The sequence below is a fragment of the Bos indicus x Bos taurus genome, chromosome 5 (assembly GCF_003369695.1).
Source record: "Bos indicus x Bos taurus breed Angus x Brahman F1 hybrid chromosome 5, Bos_hybrid_MaternalHap_v2.0, whole genome shotgun sequence".
Lineage (NCBI taxonomy): Eukaryota > Metazoa > Chordata > Mammalia > Artiodactyla > Bovidae > Bos > Bos indicus x Bos taurus.
This window is the reverse complement of record NC_040080.1, coordinates 95,321,356-95,346,392: the sequence shown is the minus strand read 5'-3', so window position 1 is coordinate 95,346,392 and position 25,037 is coordinate 95,321,356. Positions and strand designations below refer to the sequence as shown.

At 37.5% G+C, this 25,037-nt stretch overlaps 1 protein-coding gene across 5 annotated transcripts in view; it reads left to right on the top strand.

Moving 5' to 3' along the window:
* Positions 1-25,037, top strand: part of VEZT (vezatin, adherens junctions transmembrane protein) — a 79,603-nt gene that overhangs the window by 41,880 nt on the left and 12,686 nt on the right. For all 5 annotated transcript variants that reach the window (XM_027543125.1, XM_027543124.1, XM_027543127.1 and 2 more), the window contains 5 exons: positions 3,628-3,775; positions 13,745-14,076; positions 16,375-16,568; positions 19,837-19,937; positions 24,613-24,820. In XM_027543125.1, the coding sequence (XP_027398926.1) occupies positions 3,628-3,775; positions 13,745-14,076; positions 16,375-16,568; positions 19,837-19,937; positions 24,613-24,820 (983 nt within the window). The remainder of the gene's footprint in view (positions 1-3,627; positions 3,776-13,744; positions 14,077-16,374; positions 16,569-19,836; positions 19,938-24,612; positions 24,821-25,037) is intronic.

Below are 25,037 nucleotides of genomic sequence, written 5' to 3'. Positions count from 1 at the left end.
GGGGAATGACAATAATAGACAGGAAGAAAGTTCTTCTGCTTGCATGTGGCTCATTTTTAACAAGGAAAAAACTTGATGTCCTTTCCTTTACTGGTCCAAATAATAAAGTCAAAAGAACCTGGCTTCTCCAGGTCACAGTTTTTCAAATTACTGAACATGGCAAATTTGCGTCATCATATGGAAATAAACTGGCAGCAGAAAATCCTTGCCCTTTCAAAAAAACGGGCTCTAGAGTCAGATTGACTTTCTGAATTTTGGCTGTATCAGTTACTGTGTCAGAGACCATAAGCAAGTTTCTTAACTCTCTGTACCTTGCTTTATTTGTAGAATGACAAAATTAACAATCCTCCTGTTTTTGTTAGATCAAATGAATTATTTTATATAAAGTGCTTAGGCAGTGTCTGATATATAATAAGCACTTAAAGACTGCGTGACAATAAGTCTGTCTCTTAAATTTACTGAAATAGGAAATTAGTTCTAGTAGTCAGAAAATAGAAGTGTATAAGATCTTTATTTTAGTTAAAATTCATAGATTAAATAATAAGTAAATGGGATGCAAAAACTTTGTACCTTCAGTATGTTGGATACTGTGACACTGATGAATATAATGCTTGAAAGTTTATCATTATATCCTTACACAAACCTTTCCAGCTAGATTTTCTTATCCCCACTTAATGAGAAAATGAAATAAAATCACTACTTTATATGAGATTTACCCAGTGTCACACAATTAATAAGAAATAAAATTGTGTCTTTATTGTAGGACTTAGGACTTTAAGCATTTTCTATATGTGTATAGATATACTATATCTAGATTTATACACACACATACTGTACTATGCTACCACTTTGGATATTGAGAGAAAGTACTTTGATTTTAGTCAGGAACTTGTGTATTCAGTTCCCTTACTGCCTAAATACTCGCCTGCATTGTGCTAGGAAGACAGAGCAAAAACCTGTACTGCCTACTTCTAAAAACTTCTGAGTGTAGTCAGTAGATACTCTTAGTACAGTAGAGTGCCTGGGGTGCCTTCCAGCATCTCAGGACAATGTACTTGGCCTGTGAAGCCACAGAATGCTTTCAGGGAAGCAACACCTGAGCTGACCCTCAAGGAACGAGCTGGAGTTGACCTTGGGAGAAAAAGTCTGCATTTCAAGCAGAAGGAAGCAAGATATAGAAGGAAATAGAGACATAACAGTGTGGCATGTTAACCGCCAGTAGTTATTCATTTAGTGACTATTATGCCAAGCAATATGCTAGTCACTAGATATGCAGACGTGGTTCCTGCCTCAGGGAGCTTATAATTTCTTAGAAGTGGGGTGGAGGCAGGTGAGGGGGCCTAACGAAGACTGTAGATTGTATGAGTTCCCAGTGCCAGTCACTTTTCTAGGTATGAGGGACCTAGCAGTGAACAAGATAAACAAGATCCTCGTTTTTAGGGAGTTTGCGTTCTACTGAATGATGAATAAAAAGTGAACAGAAAGTTTTCAGATGTTTGCTATAAAGAAAAAAAAAAACCAACCAGGGGAATAGGATAGAAAGTGCTTGGTGTAGGTTGCTGGTTTTGATTGGATAATAAGGAAGGCCTTCAGTTTAAATGGAGACTTGAGATGGAGTTCCAGTCAGATGCACCAGCAAGTATAAAGAACTTGTGTCAAGAATGAATTTAGCATGATCAAAGTGTAGAAAAAGGATCACCATACTCCAAGACAGGAGCACAGCAAGTTGGCAGTTGGAGTATGAGATAAGATCCAGAATTAGGCAGGGGCCAGATCATATTCTTCACACGGGAAACCTTAAGAAATTAAATAGTATTATCTACCAAGTATTTCTTTGAAAAGACTTAATACATTATATGAACTCTAGCATCCCTGTTCAAAATAAAAAGAATAAAAATATACAAGATTAGTAATGAGAATAGAGCAAGAAGCTGAAATTATTATATAAGGGAATAGCGACTGAGCACACATGTAACTTTCTGGCCACAGCTTTGAAACCGTAGGGGAAATGGATCATTTCATATCAAAATACAAACTCAAAAACTGACCTAGGAAGAATTGAAAAACTGGAGATTAGACAATTCATAAAAAGAACTCCATTAAAAAAGAACACAGTTGGTTATATATATAAACAGTGGGAAAATACACAGCTATAAAAAATAGTTCTTGGTATACTATTGTGGAATGTTGTTAAATAAACAAAGTGCACACAGCGGTATTTATGCTACCCTTCCATTTGTGCATAGAAGGGAGTGTAATATGTGTGTATGAGGGGATAAAGAAGTGTGTGTATATATTCATATGTATACCCACATACATATTTATGTTTAGATTTCCTTATATGTATGTCCACAATAATAAAATATCTTAAAGTATACACAGATACTGGTAGCAGTGATTGCCTTTGCTTTTGGGTAGAGGAACTAGGTGGCTAAGAGATAAAGGTAGCAAGCAGTTTTTACACTACCTTGTAAAATGTTAATCCATAAATACCTTACTTATTCAAAAACTAAGTGAATGAAAAAAATGTTTAAGTCCCTAGTCCAGATGGTTTTATAATTTAACAAAAACCTATTTTAGACCATAGAAAAGGTTAGATAGAAAGCTACTCTACATCATTTTATTTATGCAGATACTATAATCTCACTTCTAAAACATGATGTAATACACAGAATAAAAACTACAGACCAGTCTTGCCAATGGAGATATAAAATATTTAAATAGAATATTTATAAATTTGGCTTAGTACTGTATCAAAAGATTATTATAATATGACCAAATAGGAATATGCTATAAATGCATGAATAGTTCAAATATTAATATAAAGAATTATATGGATATAATTCTTTACAAAAAACAATTGAAGAGGAGGAAATCACATAGTAAAGTTGGCAGCTGCCATGAGGAAGAGGGAGACAGAAGGAGCAGCAGCCTGTGTCAGACAACCTGGATGTAGCAGGCTTAGTGTTATATCAGTAGTTGAATGTTTTCAGGTCATCGTTGTCAGGTAATGATGTCCTGCAGTATGCAAACGGGGAGATAAAGAGAAGTATTTACTATAGAGTGGTAAGGGCCTGAGCCATGCAGTCGAGTACATGATACAGTTTCAAAAGGCACATATCAAAAATAACTAAATTAGTACTTTTGCACTTGTGAAGAGTTGAACTTTTAACTATCTAGTTATAAAGATATTCTCACATTTCCTATAAGATTTGAGGTATATTAATCTATTAGATTTTAAGATTAATTTCTTTTTAAACTGATGTAAATCTCCAAGGTCAGATACCTTTACTTATCTTTTTCCTGAACTTTGAGGAGAATTACATCACTTTTTAAAAAGAAACTAATCTTAAAATCTAATAGCCGACTAATTAGAAAAGACCCTGATGGTGGGAAAAATTGAGGGCAAGAGGAAGAGGGGGCGACAGAGGATGAGATGGTTGGATAGCATCACTGAATCAATGAACATGAGTTTGAGCTAACTCAGGGAGATAGTGAAGAACAGGGAAGCCTGGCATCCTGCAATTCATGGGATTGCAAAGAGTCGGACACGATTTAGCCACTGAAAAACTGTACCCTTTGTACTTTAATGAAAAGGCTTTGTTGATTGCCTTAACCTAATTTAACCTACCCCCTGAACTCCGAGAGTGACAATGTAACCAACTACATCTGTGTGGTGCCTTTTAAGGAGCTGGGCCTTGGACTTAGTGAAGAGCAGATTTCAGAAGAGGAAGCACATAACCTTACAGATGGCTTCAGCCTGCCTGCATTGAAGGTAATCCATTCATGGACGTGAAGGGCTAAAGAAAAGATAGATGCATTTGGGTTGTGTTCGTGCTTTCTGAATGTACGTGGTACACCTGTCCCCCGACTTTTGTTGTTTGCTGGATACCATTACCATAATAGCCTTACTGGTGTTTTTGAAGCTGCCTTTAAAAATGGAGAGTATCATAAAGATTGGATGAGGAAATCCTTATAGTCTGATGTTAAAATACTTAAAATTCTTAATATATGTATTTCTTGAATTAAATTAGAATTTGAAGATAAATGAGTTTAAAAGGAACCCAACGTGTGATTTTATTTACTAGCCATTTGTTTCAACAAACATGGGTAAAGAACTTACAAGATCTACCCCTTGGAAAATCTTCCAAATCCTTGTTTAGAACAAGAATTTTTTCATATGTTAAAAGTCTCTTAAAAGGATATATTTGACTACATAAACTTCTAAACTTTAAATGCTGTATCCTTTAAATGTGAATAAGCTCGGAGGGGGGAGGGGAAATGCAATGATTTATAAGCAATGGGCTTGAATTCTTTCTATATAAAGAAAAATAAGATATGTAAAACCTATTGAAGATAGATCAGGTGCATGAGTTGCCAGTTCATAAAAGAAGAAATAGAAATGGCCAATAAATATGATAAAAAATTTCAATCTTATTACTAATGAAAGTAACAAAGAAAAATAAGTAAATATTTTGCCAAGGATTCTGAAAGTTGATAATAGTCATCGTCATTGAAGACTTTGAGAGAACTCACACCAGTAGTAAAAATGTCAACTGCATCACTTTAGCAGTGAATACCAGTCTTTACAAATGTACCCTTTACTGCATCGACTTTAGCTTATAGATTCATCTCAGAAAGTAATCGAAGATATATTCAAAGTATGTTCATAATATTATTACAGCAGCAGATATTGGAAAGAAAGGAAAAGCTCAGTGATATGAGATTGGTAATGATTTATGGTGCATTCATTTACTGAACTGTTTTGGAGTTAGTAGTAGGAAAAAAAAACATGAAAAAACATAAGTTAAAGAATGTTACAAAACTGTATGTATTTTAAGATTCCAGAAATATTTTTTGAAAGTCAATCCAAATGTCTCAGAGTTCATTTTCAGTATTTAGTAAGCTCCACTTCGATATTTCTTTATTCCTAGTCTTTAAACTTCACTTGATACTGTGGAAATCAGTACAAGTGTAATTAACAGCATATTTTTCAACATCCATTTTGTTTTGAGACTGTATGAACTTTCACATCTTTGAAATTTTCAGATCCTCATAAAAGTTCTAGTTCTCCTGTTTTTCTTTCCAGTTACTTGAAATTCACCTTAACTAATTTTTAATGTCATTCTAACCCATCTTAATAAATGTCACCATATAACTTATTAAGCTAGATACCTGTTTACTGTCATCCTTATCCCTCTTTTTACCCCTCACATATAAGCTATCAGTAGATTTTTGTGCCACCTTTAAACTACATTTTAAAGTCTTTCCCTTTTTTTCATGTCATTTCCCACCATTCTAGTCATAGCTGCCATCATTCTTATCAAGGCCACTACAATAATTTTCTTTTTGGTTTACCTTAGTTCCTTAAAATTTGTTTCAGAATGCACTTTGACATTTACAGTGCCTTAAAAATGATAGAATCAGTAATTCCACTTATGCAAATCTTTCTTAAGGAAATTATTTCAAGTATCTTAAAGCTTTATGTACCAAGTTGCTTATTAGCTCTGTTCATAATAGTTAAAACAGAGAAGGCAATGGCACCCCACTCCAGTATTCTTGCCTGGAAAATCCCATGGACGGAGGAGCCTGGTAGGCTGGAGTCCATGAGGTCGCTAAGAGTCGGACACGACTGAGCAACTTCACTTTCACTTTCCTGCATTGGAGAAGGAAATGGCAACCCACTCCAGTGTTCTTGCCTGGAGAATCCCAGAAACAGCGGAGTCTGGTGGGCTGCTGTCTATGGGGTCACACAGAGTCAGACACGACTGAAGTGACTTAGCAGCAGCAGCAGCAGCATAATAGTTAAAAATGGAACACTGCCTAAATGTGCAGCAGTAGAGGAATAGTTGCATGAATTATGTTAAATCCAATAGGGACCATTGAATAATAGCTACAACTTGCTTATAAAGATTTTGTAAAAATTTGGAGAAACCAGTGCAACAATCAGAATAAGTAAATATATATTTAGTATGACCACAACTCTGTTTTTAAAAAAGACCATGAGAAAATACTAATATACAATTAGCTGTTCTTAGGGTGGTTGCACTATAGGTAATTCCATTTACTTCTAAATTCAATACCATGACCATGCTTTATTCTGTGAATGGAAATAGTCATTTTCAAAAGACAGTTTGGGAGATTCTTAATGATGAAAAAGCAGGGACTTTGGAATTAAGCAGGTGTGGGTTTACATTTGAGCCCTGACACTGACTAGTTGTTTGACCTGAATGAGTTATTCTTCGAATTCACTAAGCTATAAAAAGAGATTACCATACCTGCCCTACATGGTTTTAGATTAAATGAGAAAACATAGAAAATACCTACAACAAAGCTTGGTTAACCCAAAATGGTAATAGCTGTTACTCTTTAAGAAGGATTTGGAGAGAGAATTATGGTCATATTTCTTTCTGTTTTAAATAATTTTTTCTTTACTCATCAAGATGTCTTAGTTATTTCCCTATTTTTCTGTGCTTTTTGAAAAGCTTGTTAAATCCTGGATTATATTTGTCCAAATACAGGCAGCAAAGAGAAAAAGTGAGTCTCTTAGAGTCAGACTGCTAGGTTTCACTCTTGCCACCTGACTATTGATATGGTCTTGAACAAGTCGTCGTTTCTGTGTTCATAAAAATGAGATAATGCTTATCACTAAAGGATTAAATATTCACCAGTCCAGTGCCTGGGACTGAGTAAGTGATTAATAAATGTTAGCTGATTTTTTTAATTCCATCTGACATGACCTATTCTAAAATGTGGGACGCGTTCACTTATCTCCTCCACATACTATGATGAAGGATGTAGCTGGATCCTCTTTGCACACCCATATTATTTTATAAATGAAACTTTAGTGTTTTAATTCTGTTTTATTTTGACATATAACTAATATATAACTAAACTTGGTAATTGTGTTCCATCGTTACCAGGAACATCAGACTCCAAAAGTGGCCTGTCTTGAGATTTACTTTATAAACTGCTAAAAATTCCTGTAATGTTCAAAATCTGTGTAGGGCCACCTTGTTCAGTTGTCATTATATCCAGATAAAGAATTTCAAAGTGAATTTTATAAGCTAAATTCTAAAAGAAAATTATTTCTCAAAAGAGCAACACTAATTAAAGCTTTTAAAAAAAAAATGTTAGTGAAAGATGGTTTACAAATCAGGTCCTTTTGTTTTCCTTTGTAATCTTCATTATGTCTTTTAAAGAAAATGTTTTGTTTTGTTTTTTCAATTGCATATCTTCTCTCAGGAGAGTTTCAATTCAGTCACTTAATTGTGTCCAATTCTCTGCGACCCCATGGACTGTAGCATGCCAGGCTTCCCTGTCAATTACCAACTCCTGGAGTTTGCTCAAATTCATACCCATCCAGTTGGTGATGCCATCCAACCATTTCATCCTCTTTTGTCCCCTTCTTCTCTCGCCTTAAATCTTTCCCAGCATCAGGGTCTTTTCTAATGAGTCAGTTCTTCACATCAGGTGGCCAAAATATTGGAGCTTTAGCTTTAGCATCAGTCCTTCCAATGAATATTCAGGACTAATTTCCTTGGTTATTGACTGGTTTGATCTCATTGCAGTCCAAGGGAATCTCAAGAGTTTTCTCCACAGTTCAAAAGCATCAAATCTTCGGCACTCAGTCTTCTTTATGGTCCAACTCTCCATGCATGACTACTGGAAAAACCATAGCTTTGACTATGTGGACCTTTATCAGCAAAGTAATGTCTCTGCTTTTTAATAGGGTGTCTAGGTTTCTCACAGCTTTTCTTCCAAGGCGCTTGCTTCCATAAAAGCAAGTGTCTTAATTTCAAGGCTGCAGTCACCATCTACAGTGATTTTGGAGCCCACGAAAATAAAGTTTGTCCCAAAAAAATAAACTTATTTCCATTGTTTTCCCATCTGTTTGCCATGATGTGATTGGACCAGATGCCATGATCTTAGTTTTTGAATGTTGAGTTTTAAGCCAACTTTTTCACTCTTGTCTTTCATTTTCATCAAAAGGCTCTTGAGTTCCTCTTCACTTTCTGCCATAAATGTGGTGTCATCTGCATATCTGAGATTATTGATCTTTCTCCCAGCAATCTTGATTCAAGCTTGTGCTTCATCCAGTCTGGCATTTCCCATGATGTACTCTGCATAAAAGTTAAATAAGCAGGGTGACAGTATACAAGCCTTGATGTACTCCTTTCCCAATTTGGAACCAGGCCATTGTTTCATGTCTGATTCTGTTGATTTTTGATCTGCATATAGATTTCTCAAGAGGCAAGTAAGATAGTCTGGTGTTCAGGAGAGCTTAGCAATAGCAAATGCTGCATCTTTGGAAAGGAAAGAAACTTCCTAACTGTATCCTAAGGAGAGACATGTGAAATATCTAGTACAGAGTCCTTACCCCTCTTTTTTCCTTAGTTCAAAATTTTAATTAGTTTTTTGTAAAATTATTATAAAGAGTATCTTTCCTGCTTTAAAAAGCAGATCTAGTTTTGAAAATGCTTTTTTTTTTGGTCTTGCTGCCTGGTTTGCAAGATCTTAGTTCACTGACCAGGGACTGAACCAGGGCCACAGCAGTGAAAATGCCAACTCCTAACCGATTGACCGCAGGGGACTCCCTGAAAATGCTTTAAAACAGCATTTCCTAATTGCCCGTAAACTATGGTTATCCCCTCATCCAGAGGGGCTTCCCTTACTCAAAGAACAAACAAGAAAAAAATGTGTATTTCTGAGTTTCGGTTTCATTGGATAACATAGCAATGATTAGATAATAGTCTTTTTTTTTTTTTTAGAGCAATAAGCTATGCCAACTTGATTTTTTAGTTGTGTGAAACAACTAGAATCTGAAACTCTAGAATCATCCTTGTTAACACTTTTACTCATAAACCATCTGTCAAGAGATTCTGTCCATTCTGTATGTATCCAGAGTGTGCCCTCTGCTTACCTCTTACTGAAGTAGAACGGTTCTATGAAGACCTACAAAATCTTCTAGAACTAAAACCCAAAAAAGATGTCCTTTTCATTATAGGGGACTGGAAGGCAAAAGTAGGAAGTCAATAAATACCTGGAGTAACAGGCATATTTGGCCTTGGAGTAAGAATAAAGTAGGGCAAAGGCTAATAAAGTTTTGCCAGGAGAACGCACTGGTCACAGCAAATACCCTCTTCCAACAAAACAAGAGAAGACTCTACACATGGACATCACCAGATGGTCAGTACTGAAATCAGATTGATTATATTCTTTGCAACCAATGATGGAGAAGCTCTATAGCGTCCACAAAAACAAGACCAGAAGCTGACTGTGGCTCAGATCATGAACTTCTTATTGCCAAATTCAGGCTTAAATTGAAGAAAGTTGGGAAAACCACTCCATTCAGGTATGACCTAAATCAAGCCCTCACGATTATACAGTGGAAATGACAAGTAGATTCAAGGGATTACATCTGATAGAGTGCCTGAAGAACTGTGGACGGAGGTTTATGACACTGTACAGGAGGTAGGGATCAAGACCATACTCAAGAAATGCAAAACGGCAAATTTGTAAGGCCTATTTGTAAGGCCTCCTCAAACAGGAGAAGCCCTTACAAATAGCTGTGAAAAAAAGAGAAGTGAAAGGCAAAGGAGAAAAGGAAAGATATATCCATTTGAATTCAGAGTTCCAAAGAATAGCAAGGAGAGATAAGAAAGCCTTCCTCAGTGATCAATGCAAGGAAATAGAGGAAAACAATAGAATGGGAAAGACTAGAGATCTCTTCAAGAAAATTAGAGATACCAAGGGAACAGTTCATGCAAAGATGGGCTCAATAAAAGACAGAAATGGTATGGACCTCACAGAAACAGAAGATATTAAGAAGAAGTGGCAAGAATACACAGAAGAACTACACAGAAAAGATCTTCATAACCCAAATAATCATGCTGGTATGATCACTCACCTAGAGCCAGACATCCTGGAATGAGAAGTCAAGTGAAGCATCACTACAAACAAAGCTAGTGGAGGTGATGGAATTCCAGTTGAGCTATTTCAAATCCTAAAAGATGATGCTGTAAAAATGCTACAGTCAATATACCAGAAAATTGGAGAACTCAGCAATGGCCACAGGACTGGAAAAGGTCAGTTTTCATTCCAGTCCCAAAGAAAGGCAATGCCAAAGAATGCTCAAACTATTGCACAATTGCACTCATCTCACATGCTAGTAAAGTAATGCTCAAAATTCTCCAGGCCAGACTTCAACAGTATGTTAACCGTGAAGTTGAACTGTGAACTTCCAGAATGTCAAGCTGGTTTTAGAAAAGGCAGAGGAACCAGAGATCAAATTTCCAACATCCAGTGGATCATCAAAAAAGCAAGAGAGTTCCAGAAAAACATCTACTTCTGCTTTATTGACTATGCCAAAGCCTTTGACTGTGTGGATCACAATAAACTGGAAAATTCTTAAAGAGATGGGAATACCAGACCATCTGATCTGCCTCTTGAGAAACCTGTATGCAGGTCAGGAAGCAAAAGTTAGAACTGAACATGGAACAACAGACTGGTTCCAAATCAGGAAAGGGGTACATCAAGGGTGTATATTACTGCCCTGCATATTTAACTTATATGCAGAGTACATCATGAGAAACACTGGGCTGGAGGAAGCACAAGCTGGAATCAAGATTGCCAGGAGAAATATCAATAACCACAGATATGCAGATGACACCACCCTTGTGGCAGAAAGCAAAGAAAAACTAAAGAGCCTGTAAGAGGAGAGTGAAAAAGTTGGCTTAAAACTCCGCATTCAGAAAACGAAGATCATGGCATCTGGTCCCATCACTTCATGGCAAATAGATGGGGAAACAGTGGAAACAGTGACAGGCTTTGTTTTTGGGAGGGCTCCAAAGTCACTGCAGATGGTGGCTTCAGCCATGAAATTAAAAGACGCTTGCTCCTTGGAAGAAAAGTTATGACAAACCTAGGCAGCATGTTAAAAAGCAGAGACATTACTTTATCAACAAAGGTCTGTCTAGTCAAAGCTCAGGTTTTTCCAGTAGTCATGTATGGATGTGAGAGTTGTACTATAAAGAAAGCTGAGCACTGAACAGTTGATGCTTTTGGACTGTGGCATTGGAAAAGACTATTAAGAGTCCCTTGGACAGCAAGGAGACCCAACCAGTCCATCCTAAAGGAAATCAGTCCTGAATACTCATTGGAAGGACTGATGCTGAAGCTGAAACTCCAATACTTTGACCACTTGATGTGAAGAACTCACTCATTTGAAAAGACCCTGATGCTGGGAAAGATTGAAGGCGGGAGGAGAAGGAGATGACAGAGGATGAGATGGTTGGATGGCATCATCAACTCTTGGACATGAGTTTGAGTAATCTCCAGGAGTTGGTGATGGACAAGGAAGCCTTCAGTCCATGGGGTTCCAAAGAGTCGGACACAACTGTGCAACTGAACTGAACTACCTCTTACCACTCACCATTATGTGCAAGGTACCTTGTTAACGCCCACCTGCATTACTGCAGTAACCTGTCTTCTGCTCACCTCCCTATTATCTATCAACACAGCAGCCAGAAGGATCTTGTTAAAGCTTAACTCGAATTATATTACTCTAATGCTTAGAAACCTTCAGTAGCTCCCTGTTTCTCTTAAAAATCCAATTACACACTCTCCCTCTTGCTTATTGTATTCCTCTGCTATTCTCTCCTTCCTCTTCCTCTCACATATACACACACAATCACACATTTGCTGTTCCCCTTCTCTGCTATATTCTCCCCATACACTGTCAGCCAAGAAACTTATCTTTTACTTGTTAATATCTATTGCCCAACTACTTGAACATAAGCTCCATCAGGGCAGGGATATTTTTCACCTTTGTTCTCTGCTGTATTATTAGCACCTATAATACTGCTTGGCACATCATTGATGCTCAAAAAACACTTGTTGAATGAACAAATAAAGGGATAAAGAAAAATTTGGGGGGGGCCACACTGCACAACTTGTGGAATCTTAGTTTCCCAACCAGGGATTGAGCCTGGGCCACAGCAGTAAAAGCACAAAGACAGCCACAGGACCACCAGAGAATACCCAGGAAAATTATTTTAGTGAAGAAATTTAATGGTTAAGTAAGATTTCTGCAATAGCTTGTATTTATATTTAAGAATTCTTGGTGTATCTTTAGTGATTTGAAATTTTGGCCTTGCTTATTTAAAAACAATGTTAATAGTAAAATAGGTTTACATTAAATTATCTTAATTCATTATTTACATAATTTTAAAATTCATTTAATATACCAGTTTAAATAATGTCCCTTTTCATATTTATAAAAAACTAGAATCTAAATTATCCAAAGTGGTTGAATCCTCTCTGTTACCTGCTAACTCCTTTTCATACTAGATTGTATTTGTGTGTTTGATATTGTCCTCTTGAACAGGACGATTTCTAGGAATCCTTTGCTGCCGGGATCAAGCTGTGTCTTTTAAGAATGGTTGTTGTAGTTTCTCATGCCAGACATTCCTGAGTATGATCACTCTGGAACTGATTTTTATGTTATTTCTTAGCTATTTCCTAGGCCAAAATATTGGTATAATTTTGAACCCCAAACTCTGGATCCATCGGTGACTTATTTCTTTGGACTTACACAGACCCATCATTCCTGCTCTCTCCATTTCTCCTTTGTATACAGTTTAAAAAAAATAATTCATCAAAGAACATTCATTTCTAATTAGGTGTGTCTTATTCCATCAGCATTTCTCTTTTAGGACAGTCAGTCCGTTCGTTCAGTCACTCAGTCGTGTGTGACTCTTTGCGACCCCATGAACCGCAGCATGCCAGGCCTCCCTGTCCATCATCAACTCCCAGAGTTTACCCAAATCTATGTCCATTGAGTCAGTGATGCCATCCAACCATCTCATCCTCTGTCGTCCCCTTCTCCTCCTGCCCTCAATCTTTCCCAAAATCAGGGTCTTTTCAAATGAATTAGCTCTTTGCATCAGGTTGCCAAAGTATTGGAGTTTCAGCTTCAACATCAGTCCTTCCGATGAATATTCAGGACTGATTCCCTTTAGGATGGACTGGTTGGATCTCCTTGCAGTCCGAGGGACTCTCAAGAGTCTTCTCCAATACCACAGTTCAAAAGCGTCAATTCTTCGGTGCTCAGCTTTCTTCACAGTCCAACTCTCACATCCATACATGACCACTGGAAAAACAATAGCTTTGACTAGACAGACCTTTGTTGACAAAGTAATGTCTCTGCTTTTCAATATTCTGTCTAGGTTGGTCATAACTTTCCTTCCAAGGAGTAAGCGTCTTTTAATTTCATGGCTGCAGTCACTGTCTGCTAAACTGGTATAAGCTGCTATAGGATCAGAAGTTTGTATGTGCTATAACTACATTTGATGTAACATGGGCTTCCCAGGTCTCGCTAGTGGTAAAAAATCGCTTCTAGTGCAGGAGCTGAAGGAGTTGTGGGTTTGATCCCTTGGTCTGGAAGATCCCTTGAAGAAGGGCATGGCAAACCACTCCAGTATTCTTGCCTGGAGAATCCCCTGGACAGAGAAGCCTGGTGAGCTATGGTCCATAGAATCTCAAGGAGTTAGACATGACTAAAGCAACTTAGCATGCAGGCATGCATTCTTCACTACTCTTAGAGTTAGTTCAAGCTCAGCTATATTCATTACTTAGGATAAAGTGAAAAGTTTAATCCAGAAATTAAGATAAATAAATTTGTAGTTTGTTTTGAATATTGGCCAGTATTTTTTTATTGATCTTGTTCTTTTTTTCTTTTTAGGTTCTGTTTCAGCTCTGGGTGGCACAGAGTTCAGAGTTCTTTAGGCGGCTAGCCCTGTTACTTTCTACAACAAATTCACCTCCTGGGCCCTTACTTACTCCAGCACTTTTGCCTCATCGTATCTTATCTGATGTGACTCAAGGTCTACCTCATGTTCATTCTGCCTGTTTGGAAGAGCTTAAGCGCAGCTATGAGTTCTACCGGTACTTTGAAACTCAGCACCAGTCGGTACCCCAGCGTTTCTCCAGAACTCAGCAGAAGTCAAGAGAACTGAGTAATGTTCACACAGCAGTACGCAGCTTGCAGCTGCATCTGAAAGCATTACTGAATGAGTAAGTTTAGAAGCCACGTAAGGAAACATCCCCGTGATTAGCAGGCTTCATTCTCCTGCCATTGTGGTTGTTGGCTTGTGTCCTAGCTGAAAAGAAGCAACAAAGTCGAGACATGCAGCCTAAAGGGTGGTTTCAACCTACAAATGTAACAAACTGGTTTGTTAGTACTGTAGTTGGGGGAATTCATTTATAGTTTTTACTTTTTTTATTTCAACAGAAAACCTAGAAAGATAGGACAAAAGCCGAGAAGTATTATTATATGTAGTTGAAGAGTATTATATTGCTATTTTTCTGAATAAGAGGTTTGGACATTTTTCTATAGCATAGAACAAGTTTTTTGGCCCCAATTGGATAGTAAAATGTAGGATCCATGGTTTATATTTGTTGATCTTCTACTTCGCATGGTATTGTTAGTATTCCACCTTAGTAAAATGCAGTGTCCAGTCATTTCAGTGAAATTTTTCTATAACAGATACTCATAGTATAGGACTGCATCAAATGAATGAGTTGGTTCATGTTGTGTTGTAATCAGGGGAAGGTCAGAGGGATTTAATGAGTTGAGAAGATTGTAGGTGATGTATTTGACGCTGGATACCAAGCAAGATGTGGAAGGGGGAGGGCAGCAGTTGATTTTCAAAGATAAGAAAATGCATCAGAAGGACTTGAAATCTCAGTAAAATCAAAAGGCTCATTTACCAGAGTGAAGAAGGATGTGATGTACACAGATAGGAAATTAAGGTCAGAAAGACTTTTTAAAAAGATAAGTTTTTAACCATCAATTCAAGGTCTGAGATAGGTATATAATACTCATGTAAAGGTTGAGCCATAGGGAACAATTAAGACACTATGAGGCAGTGATGTTCCATTGGTCTGTTGCTGCTGTTCTAAGAAAGCTATTTCCCACTGGGAATGTGGGAGATAAGGCTGTCCATTTGAGTGGGTGGCAAAAGGTGGATCATCATGAGAGGAAAACAAGATTTCAGTGGATGGAAAGGTTGTGTTAGGCAAACCAGGGTCTATCAAGAATTAATGTTTGGCAGTGGAATCAGAAATGTACAGGGTTTAATAAAATGCATTAGCATGAGGAAGATGGTTTGGGAAGAAAGAGTACTACACTAGACGGACATGAAAATGACAAAGAAGGGCTGTGTACCTTGGCCAGGGATTATGGAAAATACATGGGAGGTATGTTTCCTGTTAAAAAATGAAAGATTTTATGTATGCTACTGTAATCACCCTTCAAAATACTTCACTAGAGAGCAGTCCAGTCACAGAGCATCATATCTGATTTGCTCTTTAGCACTGCCACGCACAGCTTTGAAAAGTGTTAAAAAAATCATTCTGTGTTTCATTCCTCCCACTTGCTTGTCCCACTTGCCGTTCCCACTCTCACTTGCCTGCAGGAGAACATTAACTCTGTTAAGTGTTCTCCTGGTCTGTAGAGTGCCTGCTGCCAGAGGAATGTTTCTGAGCCTTATATTTGGTTTCTTACTTATCTGAAAAATTTCCCTGGATTTGGAGTGAGTGTAGCAGCTTAGACTGAAGTCTGTATAAAACACTCTGCAGAAAGGGCTTGGCATAAACTGACTGCTGTCTGCTCTCTCTTTATTTCTCACTCCTTTACCTCAGTCCAGCCAAACTGTATAAATGCTATTTCCCACTACCATCTAGAATGACCTTCATCTTCTGTAAATGCTCAGGTTTTATCCATCTTTCAGTGCTACCTCAGAAGTACCTCTTCCTTAGCATAGTAACTTGCTCCTCTTCTGAATTCTTTTAATCCCTTCTTTCTCTCTGTCATTTTGTGCCTGGATATAACCCAGCTTTACAATTTACCAGCTGTATGACCTGGGCAAGTTTCTTCAACTCTCTAGAACTAATTTCTCATCTTTAAATTGGAAATAAAATGTTAGTTTTAATTTTTTTTATATTATATATGTATGACTTCTCTGGTGTGGTTTAAGTTTCTTATAAGTAGGAAGTAGGTTTAACTTATCTTTTTAGTTTGTAAAAATGCCTGGTATATATGCAAGAAATATTGGTTGAAGAAATATATAATACTCTTTATAAACTTTTTTTAAAACTGGTAAATGCATATAATGTAAAATTTAGCACTTAACCATTTTTAAGCTACAGGTAAGTGGCATTAACTGCATATGTATTGTTGTGCAACCATCACCACCTTCCACATTCAGAACTTTTTTTCATCTTACAAACTTTTTTTTAAAATAAACTTTGTGAATTATACATTTCGTTTCATAGTTTAGAAATCTGTTTTTGTTTTTCTTTATTACTCAGGGTAATAATTCTTGAGGATGAACTTGAAAAGCTTGTCTGTATTAAAGAAACACAAGAACTAGTGTCAGAAGCTTATCAAATCCTAGAACAGAAATTAAAGTTAATTCAGCCCCATGTTCAAGCAAGCAACAATTGCTGGGAAGAGGCCATTTCTCAAGTGGACAAATTACTACGAAGAAATACAGATAAAAAAGGTACCTGTGAGAGAGTACTTTTACATACACTTACCAGACATACTTATTCCCCAGTAGGACTTTATGAGGTTTACTTCTTGTCTGCATGATAAAACTGATTTGATAAAATCTCTTAGTTGTCTTAAAAAAAAAAAATGAACTTATATGTGCAAATTGACACTGAATATAAAATATGGGCTCTTATTTTTGTAAATAAAAAATGAATATCATTTGAAGTTTCCCTGAATCATATACTTCCTTTTTTAAAATTTTAATTAAAAAATAGATTTTAATAGTATTATTCCATTATTAGAAATTCCAGAAACTCTTTTCCAGTTAGGGTAATAATGAGTTTTGATAGTCAGAGACCAGAAATTGAATTTACTTTTAAGATAAAATACTTCATTAACTTCACTAATTTAATTGTAAGTGTTTGGCATATTAATCTTTAAACTTGTGCTATAAGTCAATAGTATGTTTATCCCTTGGACCTTTATTATGATGTTAAGAGGGAGGGGACATATGTACACCATGCTGATCATATTGATGTTTGACAGAAAACAACAAAATTCTGTAAAGCAATTATCCTTCAATTAAAAAATAAAATAAAAAATTGTATTATTGCCAAAGGTGAGTAATGCTTTATCACCCTGTAAGTCATCGCTTTGTTTGTAGCTGGGTCTGTAATGCTTTGTTTACTGTCTTGAGCAAACTAAGCAAGTCCTTAGATAGTAAAAGTATTAGCATTTTTCAAAGGAAATGTAAACAAGCTAATTACTGATATACTACCAGTACATTTCCTCAGATGTAAATGGTGAATAATTCTTTCTCCAAAAGTTAGATTTGCCAAGAGTTTTTAATATGTGCAAATATTTATGCATATTAAACTCTTTTAGATGATTTAACTAGAGCTTTCGGGTGTATTTTTTATAAATAGAAACACTCAGGAGACCACTGGGTGTTAGAAGATGCATCCCATTCCTGCCTCCCTCAGCATACTGTAAGATACTGAATCTTAGTCACTTAAACATGATTGTTAAAACAGTCTCAAATCATTGGGCAGGTGATAAGCCATTTCTTGATTTGCTCATAGGTGCTAATGATATGAACTAAGATACAAGTATTCAGAAACTTTTCTCACTAAAATGCCCATCGTAGCCTTGGATACACAACTTGAAATAAAATTGTTGGTTTAAATTTTTTAAGAAATAGGTGCTTTAGTTAGCTGTATCTTTTTATTTTAAGTATTTTAAAATTATAGGAATATCACAAGAATAATTTTAAGTACCCCTTAGTTCCAGATTTCCCAGTTTTTTACACTCTACCACATTTGTGTGTGTATTGTCTATAAATTCTTTTGGTGGTATTATTCTAAACCATTTAGTTAAGAAACAGACATGAAATCCCATTGCCCCTAAGTACTTCTGTTCATATTTTTAAAAATCAGACATTCTTCTGCAAACCCACAGTATACCAACAGAATTAGGAAACAACCCAAGGTCCTTCAGCTGACGAATACATAAATCGTTACTTCCATCCATACAGTGGACTACTACTTAGAAATAAAAAAGAAATGAACTACTACTGCTCTGTCAGTAAGGTGGAAGATGCACTCTGCTAATCAGCAGAAGTTCGGCTCACATCACTGCACACTGTGTGATTCCACTTACAGGACAGCCACAAAATGACAAAGTTTAACAGGAAGAAGAAACGTATCAGTGATTACTAGGAGTTCGATATGGAGGGAGGAATAGGGCGTAAAGAGGCAGCATTAAGTAGATGTTTTGAAGTGATAAGACTATTCTGTATCATGATCAGTGGTAATGGTGATTACATGACTGTAATTTATCTAAATTCATAAAATTGTGTATCGAAAAGTGAATACATTAGCTTAAAATGTTTTCACCCACTACTTTTAGCATCCATTGATAGTTCTTGCTTCAGCTGGATATTGCTGTGGTGGTTGCCAGATGGTAATTTTCTAATTCCGTTTCCACCTGCACTTACTAGTTGACACTATTTTAAGGTTAAGCATCCCCCTTTCTACTTACTTACACATTTATATTAGTATGGGTTCTTATTTTATTCACTAGATCATAATTAGTTACTCTTATTTTATATTGTTGCTCAGGTTGTCCATAGTTCAACCAGAGGGAGCCCATTCAGGGTGGTTCCTATCACCATCATTCTTTGAGCACTTGTTGACTTCGTCTCATACTTGCCTTGCCTCCAGCCCTAACATCTGCCTTGTCTCCAAAGAGCCTCATTCTTCTTAATAGAAAATGACCTTTAGAAACCAAGATCTGAAGTGCTAGGGATGCTCATGGCCACTGGGATATTACTGCTCTTACCACTTATCCGTGTACAGAACTATGGAATACATCTGCACATATACATGTACAGGCTACAGTCCCTCGGGTCACAAAAGAGCTGGACACAACTGAGCACACATACAACTCATATGCATGCACACACACATCTGTCTCTGTTTGTAGATCTATCTGTCTGTCCATATATGTTATATACCACACCTTCATACCAGTACCTCCAGCGCAGTTTCAGGAGCACATAGTTTATTCTGGCCTCCCCCTCCTCTGTGTTTGTTCTTCCCTTTTGTGATAATGAGAAGCTTGACTGTCATCAGTTTCAGTATATTTACTTTACTTACTCAGTCTTTTGTATGAAACTAGTCACCTGACACTGTGGGCTAAGTCACATTTTTGCTGATGATACCCACTGAGAGTTCTCCTGCGCTGGCCTAGATTGCTCTGACCATACCAGCCCATGCTAGCCAAGAGTCTCCCCCAACTCTGAAAGCTAAAATCTAGAGGCTTAACACCTACTTCTTTAAAGTAGGCAGATAATGATAAAAGAGAGCTGAATATGAAGCTAAATAACCCTGAGATTGGAAGTCAAACACTGTCTTTTAATAATTAATTGAAGTTAAGCTCACCTGAGATGATCTTTTCAATCTTTTACTTATGAAACTCATTTCCAATCCTAATTTCTCCTGAGAATAAAAATGGTATAAGTAAAGTGCAGAATTGAAGTTTCTTTTTCGTAGGGAAGAGTGACGATAGTCTGTCTTGAGTCTGTTTCTATGCCATGAGTAAAGTTGATTGTTGAAGTATTTAGAGTACCTCCTGTGTGCCAAGTACTATGGTAAGGTGAAAAAGGAAGAGAGAAAACAGGTTTTCTTCTCCAAGAGTTTATTTAAATTATAAATCTACAGATGGTACTCTTTATTAACGTTAGTAGATACTCGCTCATTTCCGTGTTCCTTTTTAAGGGCACCCTGAAATGGCGTGTGAGAGCCCACGCTGTACTGTGGCACCTGTGCTGCAGCCTCCTCTACACATCGCAGACAAAGATCCAATCCCTGAGGAGCAGGTAAGGATGAAAACGGCTTTTCTTCCCTCTAAAGAGTTTAATGTACAAACCTTACCTCCCTTTCTCTGTAATTGACATGGATAATTGTTGAATTAGAATTTTCCAGGGTTCGATCCCAATTTGGGAAGATCCCCTGAAGGAGGGCATGGCACCCCATTTTGAGGGCTTCTCAGGTGGTGCTAGTGGTAAAGAACCTGCCTACAAATTCTGGAGATGTAAGAGACAACAGGTTCAATCCCTAGGTCAGGAAGATCCCCTGAGAAGGAAATGGCAACCCACTCCAGTATTCTTGCCTAGAAAATCCCATGGACAGAGGAGCCTGGCAGGCTACAGTCCATAGGGTCACAAAGAGTCTGACGCGACTGAAGCGACTTAGCACAGAACAGTTGTTGAATAATTGTGAACAGTTGTTGAATTTATATTTCTAATCTTCAAAGATCACAACACAGTGTATTGAATTTACATCATATCTAACTAATTTATATCATATCATATAACTAAGAACATTAGTTCTTAGTGTCTTGAATTTTAATCCATTGAATCTACCAGAAGATTTTCCTGTTTATATCTAATTGTCCATTTCTTAAATACTCGAAAGTGATGAAATGCATTAAAAATTAGTACATTGGTAAAGGTACCTTCTGGGATGCTGGAAATGTTTTTATCTTGATCAGAGTGGTGGTTCCCAGTATGTGTACATCTGTAAAAATCCTTTACACTTAACATTTGTGCATTTGAATGTATCTATGTAAGTTATGTGAAAGATGCTTGGTTGTGTCTGATTCTTTGCGACCCCATGGACTGTAGCCTGCCAGGGTCTTCTGTCCATGGAATTCTCTTCTCCAGGAGGTCTTCCCGACCCAGAGATTGAACCTGGGTCTCTTGCGTTACAGGTATATTCTTTACCATCTGAGCCCAGGGAAGCCCAAAAGTGTGGATCGGCAGGATGTATGCTAAACCTCACTTTTAAAATACTTTCTAGATGATTAAGTTAGATATTGACAACAGATTGCTTATTCTGAAGAAGACTTTTCTTCTGAATAAGAAGACTTCTTTTTCTTCGTCATTTTGTCTATTCAGTATTCTTAATTGCAAAGGGAGACCAACCCTACTTAGTTTAACAAAGAAATTTATTTAAAACCATTAGCTAGCTGACAGAATATTTCAGAGGGCCAGATGATGAGCTTAAAGCAGGCTGGGGTACACAGCCAAAGTCACTCAAAAGCACTGTTCCAGTGGCGGCGTCACCACTGAGTCACTGGGTGTAGGCATTGCCACTTGTTGCATCATGTAAATAATGAAAACTATATTCAGAACCTCTACCTCTAGAAATTTTGTCTGCCACCATCCTTGCCAGAATAGTTTCCTTAAAACTCCTGTTCTTTTATCACAAACTTCTGAATCAGATCTGACCCAGTTACACCTGATTTCAGTTCAGTTGCTCAGTCGTGTCCGACTCTTTGCCACCCCATGAATTGCAGCACACCAGGCCTCCCTGTCCATCACCAACTCCCGGAGTTCACTCAGACTCACGTCCATCAAGTCAGTGATGCCATCCAGCCATCTCATCCTCTGCCGTCCCCTTCTCCTCCTGCCCCCAATCCCTCCCAGCGTCCGGGTCTTTTCCAATGAGTCAACTCTTCACATGACGTGGCCAAAGTACTGGAGTTTCAGCTTCAGCATCATTCCCTCCAAAGAAATCCCAGGGCTGATCTCCTTTAGAATGGACTGGTTGGATCTCCTTGCAGTCCAAGAGTCTTCTCCAACACCACAGTTCAAAAGCATCAATTCTTCAGCGCTCAGCTTTCTTCACAGTCCAACTGTCACATCCATACATGACCACAGGAAAAATCATAGTCTTGACTAGACAGACCTTTGTTGGCAAAGTAATGTCTCTGCTTTTGAATATGCTATCTAGGTTGGTCATAACTTTCCTTCCAAGGAGTAAGTGTCTTTCGATTTCATGGCTGCAGTTACCATCTGCAGTGATTTTGGAGCCCCAAAAAATAAAGTCTGACACTGTTTCCCCATCTATTTCCCATGAAGTGATAGGACCGGATGCTATGATCTTCGTTTTCTGAATGTTGAGCTTTTTCACTTTCCAATGTGTTCTCTCTCCTCTTTCACTTTCATCAAGAGGCTTTTTAGTTCCTCTTCACTTTCTGCCATAAGGGTGATGTCATTTGCATATCTGAGGTTATTGATATTTCTCCCGGCAATCTTGATTCCAGCTTGTGCTTCTTCCAGCCCAGCGTTTCTCATGATGTACTCTGCATAGAAGTTAAATAAGCAGGGTGACAATATACAGCCTTGACATACTGCTTTTCCTATTTGGAGCCAGTCTGTTATTCCATGTCCAGTTCTAACTGTTGCTTCCTGACCTGGATATAGGTTTCTCAAGGGGCAGGTCAGATGGTCTGGTATTCCCATCTCTTTCAGAATTTTCCACAGTTTATTGTGATCCACACAGTCAAAGGTTTTGGCATAGTCAATAAAGCAGAAATAGATGTTTTTCTGGAACTCTCTTGCTTTTTCGATGTTCCAGCGTATGTTGGCAATTTGATCTCTGGTTCCTCTGCCTTTTCTAAAACCAGCTTGAACATCTGGAAGTTCACAGTTCACATATTGCTGAAGCCTGGCTTGGAGAATTTTGAGCATTACTTTACTAGCATGTGAGATGAGTGCAATTGTGTGGTAGTTTGAGCATTCTTTGGCATTGCCTTTCTTTGGGATTGGAATGAAAACTGACCTTTTCCAGTCCTGTGGCCACTGCTGAATTTTCCAAATTTGCTGGCATATTGAGTGCATAAAAAATAAAAAAATTAAAAAATAGAAGCACTTTCACAGCATCATCTTCCAGGATTTGAAATAGCTCAACTGGAATTCCATCACCTCCACTAGCTTTGTTCATAGTGATGCTTCCTAAGGCCCACTTGATTTCACATTCCAGGATGTCTGGCTCTAGGTAAGTGATCACACCGTGATTATCTTGGTCATGAAGATCTTTTTTGTACAGTTCTTCTGTGTATTCTTGCCACCTCTTCTTAATATCTTCTGCTTCTGTTAGGTCCATCCCATTTCTGTGTTTTATTGAGCCCATCTTTGCATGAAATGTTCCCTTGGAATCTCTAATTTTCTTGAAGAGATCTCTAGTCTTTCCCATTCTGTTGTTTTCCTCTATTTCTTTGCATTGATCGCTAAGGAAGGCTTTCTTATCTCCCGTTGCTATTCTTTGGAACTCTGCATTCAGATGCTTGTATCTTTCCTTTTCTCCTTTGCTTTTTGCTTCTCTTCTTTTTGCAACTATTTGTTAGGCCTCCCCAGACAACCATTTTGCTTTTTTGCATTTCTTTTCCATGGGGATGGTCTTGATCCCTGTCTCCTGTACAATGCCACGAACCTCCATCCATAGTTCGTCAAGCACTCTATCTATCAGATCTAGTCCCTTAAATCTGTTTCTCACTTCCACTGTATAATCATAAGGGATTTGATTTAGGTCATACCTGAATGGTCTTGTGGTTTTCCCTACTTTCTTCAATTTAAGTCTGAATTTGGCAATAAGGAGTTCATGATCAGAGCCACAGTCTGCTCCCAGTCTTGTTTTTGCTGATTGTATAGAGCGTCTCCATCTTTGGCTGCAAAGAATATAATCAATCTGATTTGTATTGACCATCTGGTGATGTCCATGAGTAGAGTCTTCTCTTGTGTTATTGGAAGAGGGTGTTTTCTATGACCAGTGCGTTCTCTTGGCAAAACTCTATTAGCCTTTGCCCTGCTTCATTCCGTATTCCAAGGTCATATTTGCCTGTTACTCAAGGTGTTTCTTGACTTCCTACTTTGGCATTCCAGTCCCCTATAATGATAAGGACATCTTTTTTGGGTGTTAGTTCTAAAAGGTCTTGTAGGTCTTCATAGAACCATTCAACTTCAGCTTCTTCAGCATTACTGGTTGGGGCATAGACTTGGATTACTGTGATATTGAATGTTTTGCCTTGGAAACGAACAGAGATCATTCTGTCGTTTTTTAGATTGCATCCAAGTACTACATTTCGGACTCTTTTGTTGACCATGATGGCTACTCCATTTCTTCTAAGGAATTCCTGCCCACAGTAGTAGATATAATGGTCATCTGAGTTAAATTCACCGTGATTAGAGGATCCCAAATAATTTTCCTTAACCATAACTGCAACAGAAGCTGAGTAATAAGGATCCTACCCTTCACCTTAGAGATAAGGAGAACCATCAGATGTGGTTTTCCCTAATCCTAGCAATGGTGTTCAGACTTCCTGAAGAGTCAGAAAGAAATACAAATGTCTATCAAAGAAAGCTAACATACCTGACTACCTCCGTAAACCAACAGCCCTGCTAATTTTGATTGATTTTGACATAGCTAATAGCTTGAATCTTGACTAGATCTATCAAATGGTATCAGAGTAGAAAAACAATGACTGAAGTTGTTAAATTTTCTTATCCACAACTCTATTTAGTATCAAGTAAGTTTCGTTAAGATTTCAGTTTATCTGTGTTTGCTTTGTATGCCCAATTTGTGCTTCAGTGACCTGTGCCAGGAGTCCTTATTTTTTTTAATCTTGGAGTTCGATAGGTTCAAATCAGTGAATGCTACTAGAAACCTGTCTGCTTGAAGTGCTGTCTTCTTTCTTTCATTCATTTTCAGGAGTTAGAAGCTTATGTAGATGATGTTGATATGGACACTGATTTCAGAAAGGATGATTTTTATTACTTGTCTCAAGAAGACAGAGAGAGACAGAAGCGTGAACATGAAGAATCCAAGAGGGTGCTCCAAGAACTGAAATCTGTGCTGGGATTTAAAGCATCGGAGGCAGAAAGGCAGAAGTGGAAGCAACTTCTGTTTAGTGATCATGGTAAGCACTGACTTCAAGGTAAAAGTTTATTTCAATGTAAGGGATTCTTTTTTCTTAAACTGTAAATCTTAGCACAGAATTGTTATGGTGTTCATTTTAGGGATCCACCAGTAAGTATAGTACTTTGTCTTTTAGAGACAAAGTCAGTTTGATCATTAAAAGAGTCATTATGTAATCCAATTTAATCAGTAAAAGAGTTACTGTATAATCAGATTGG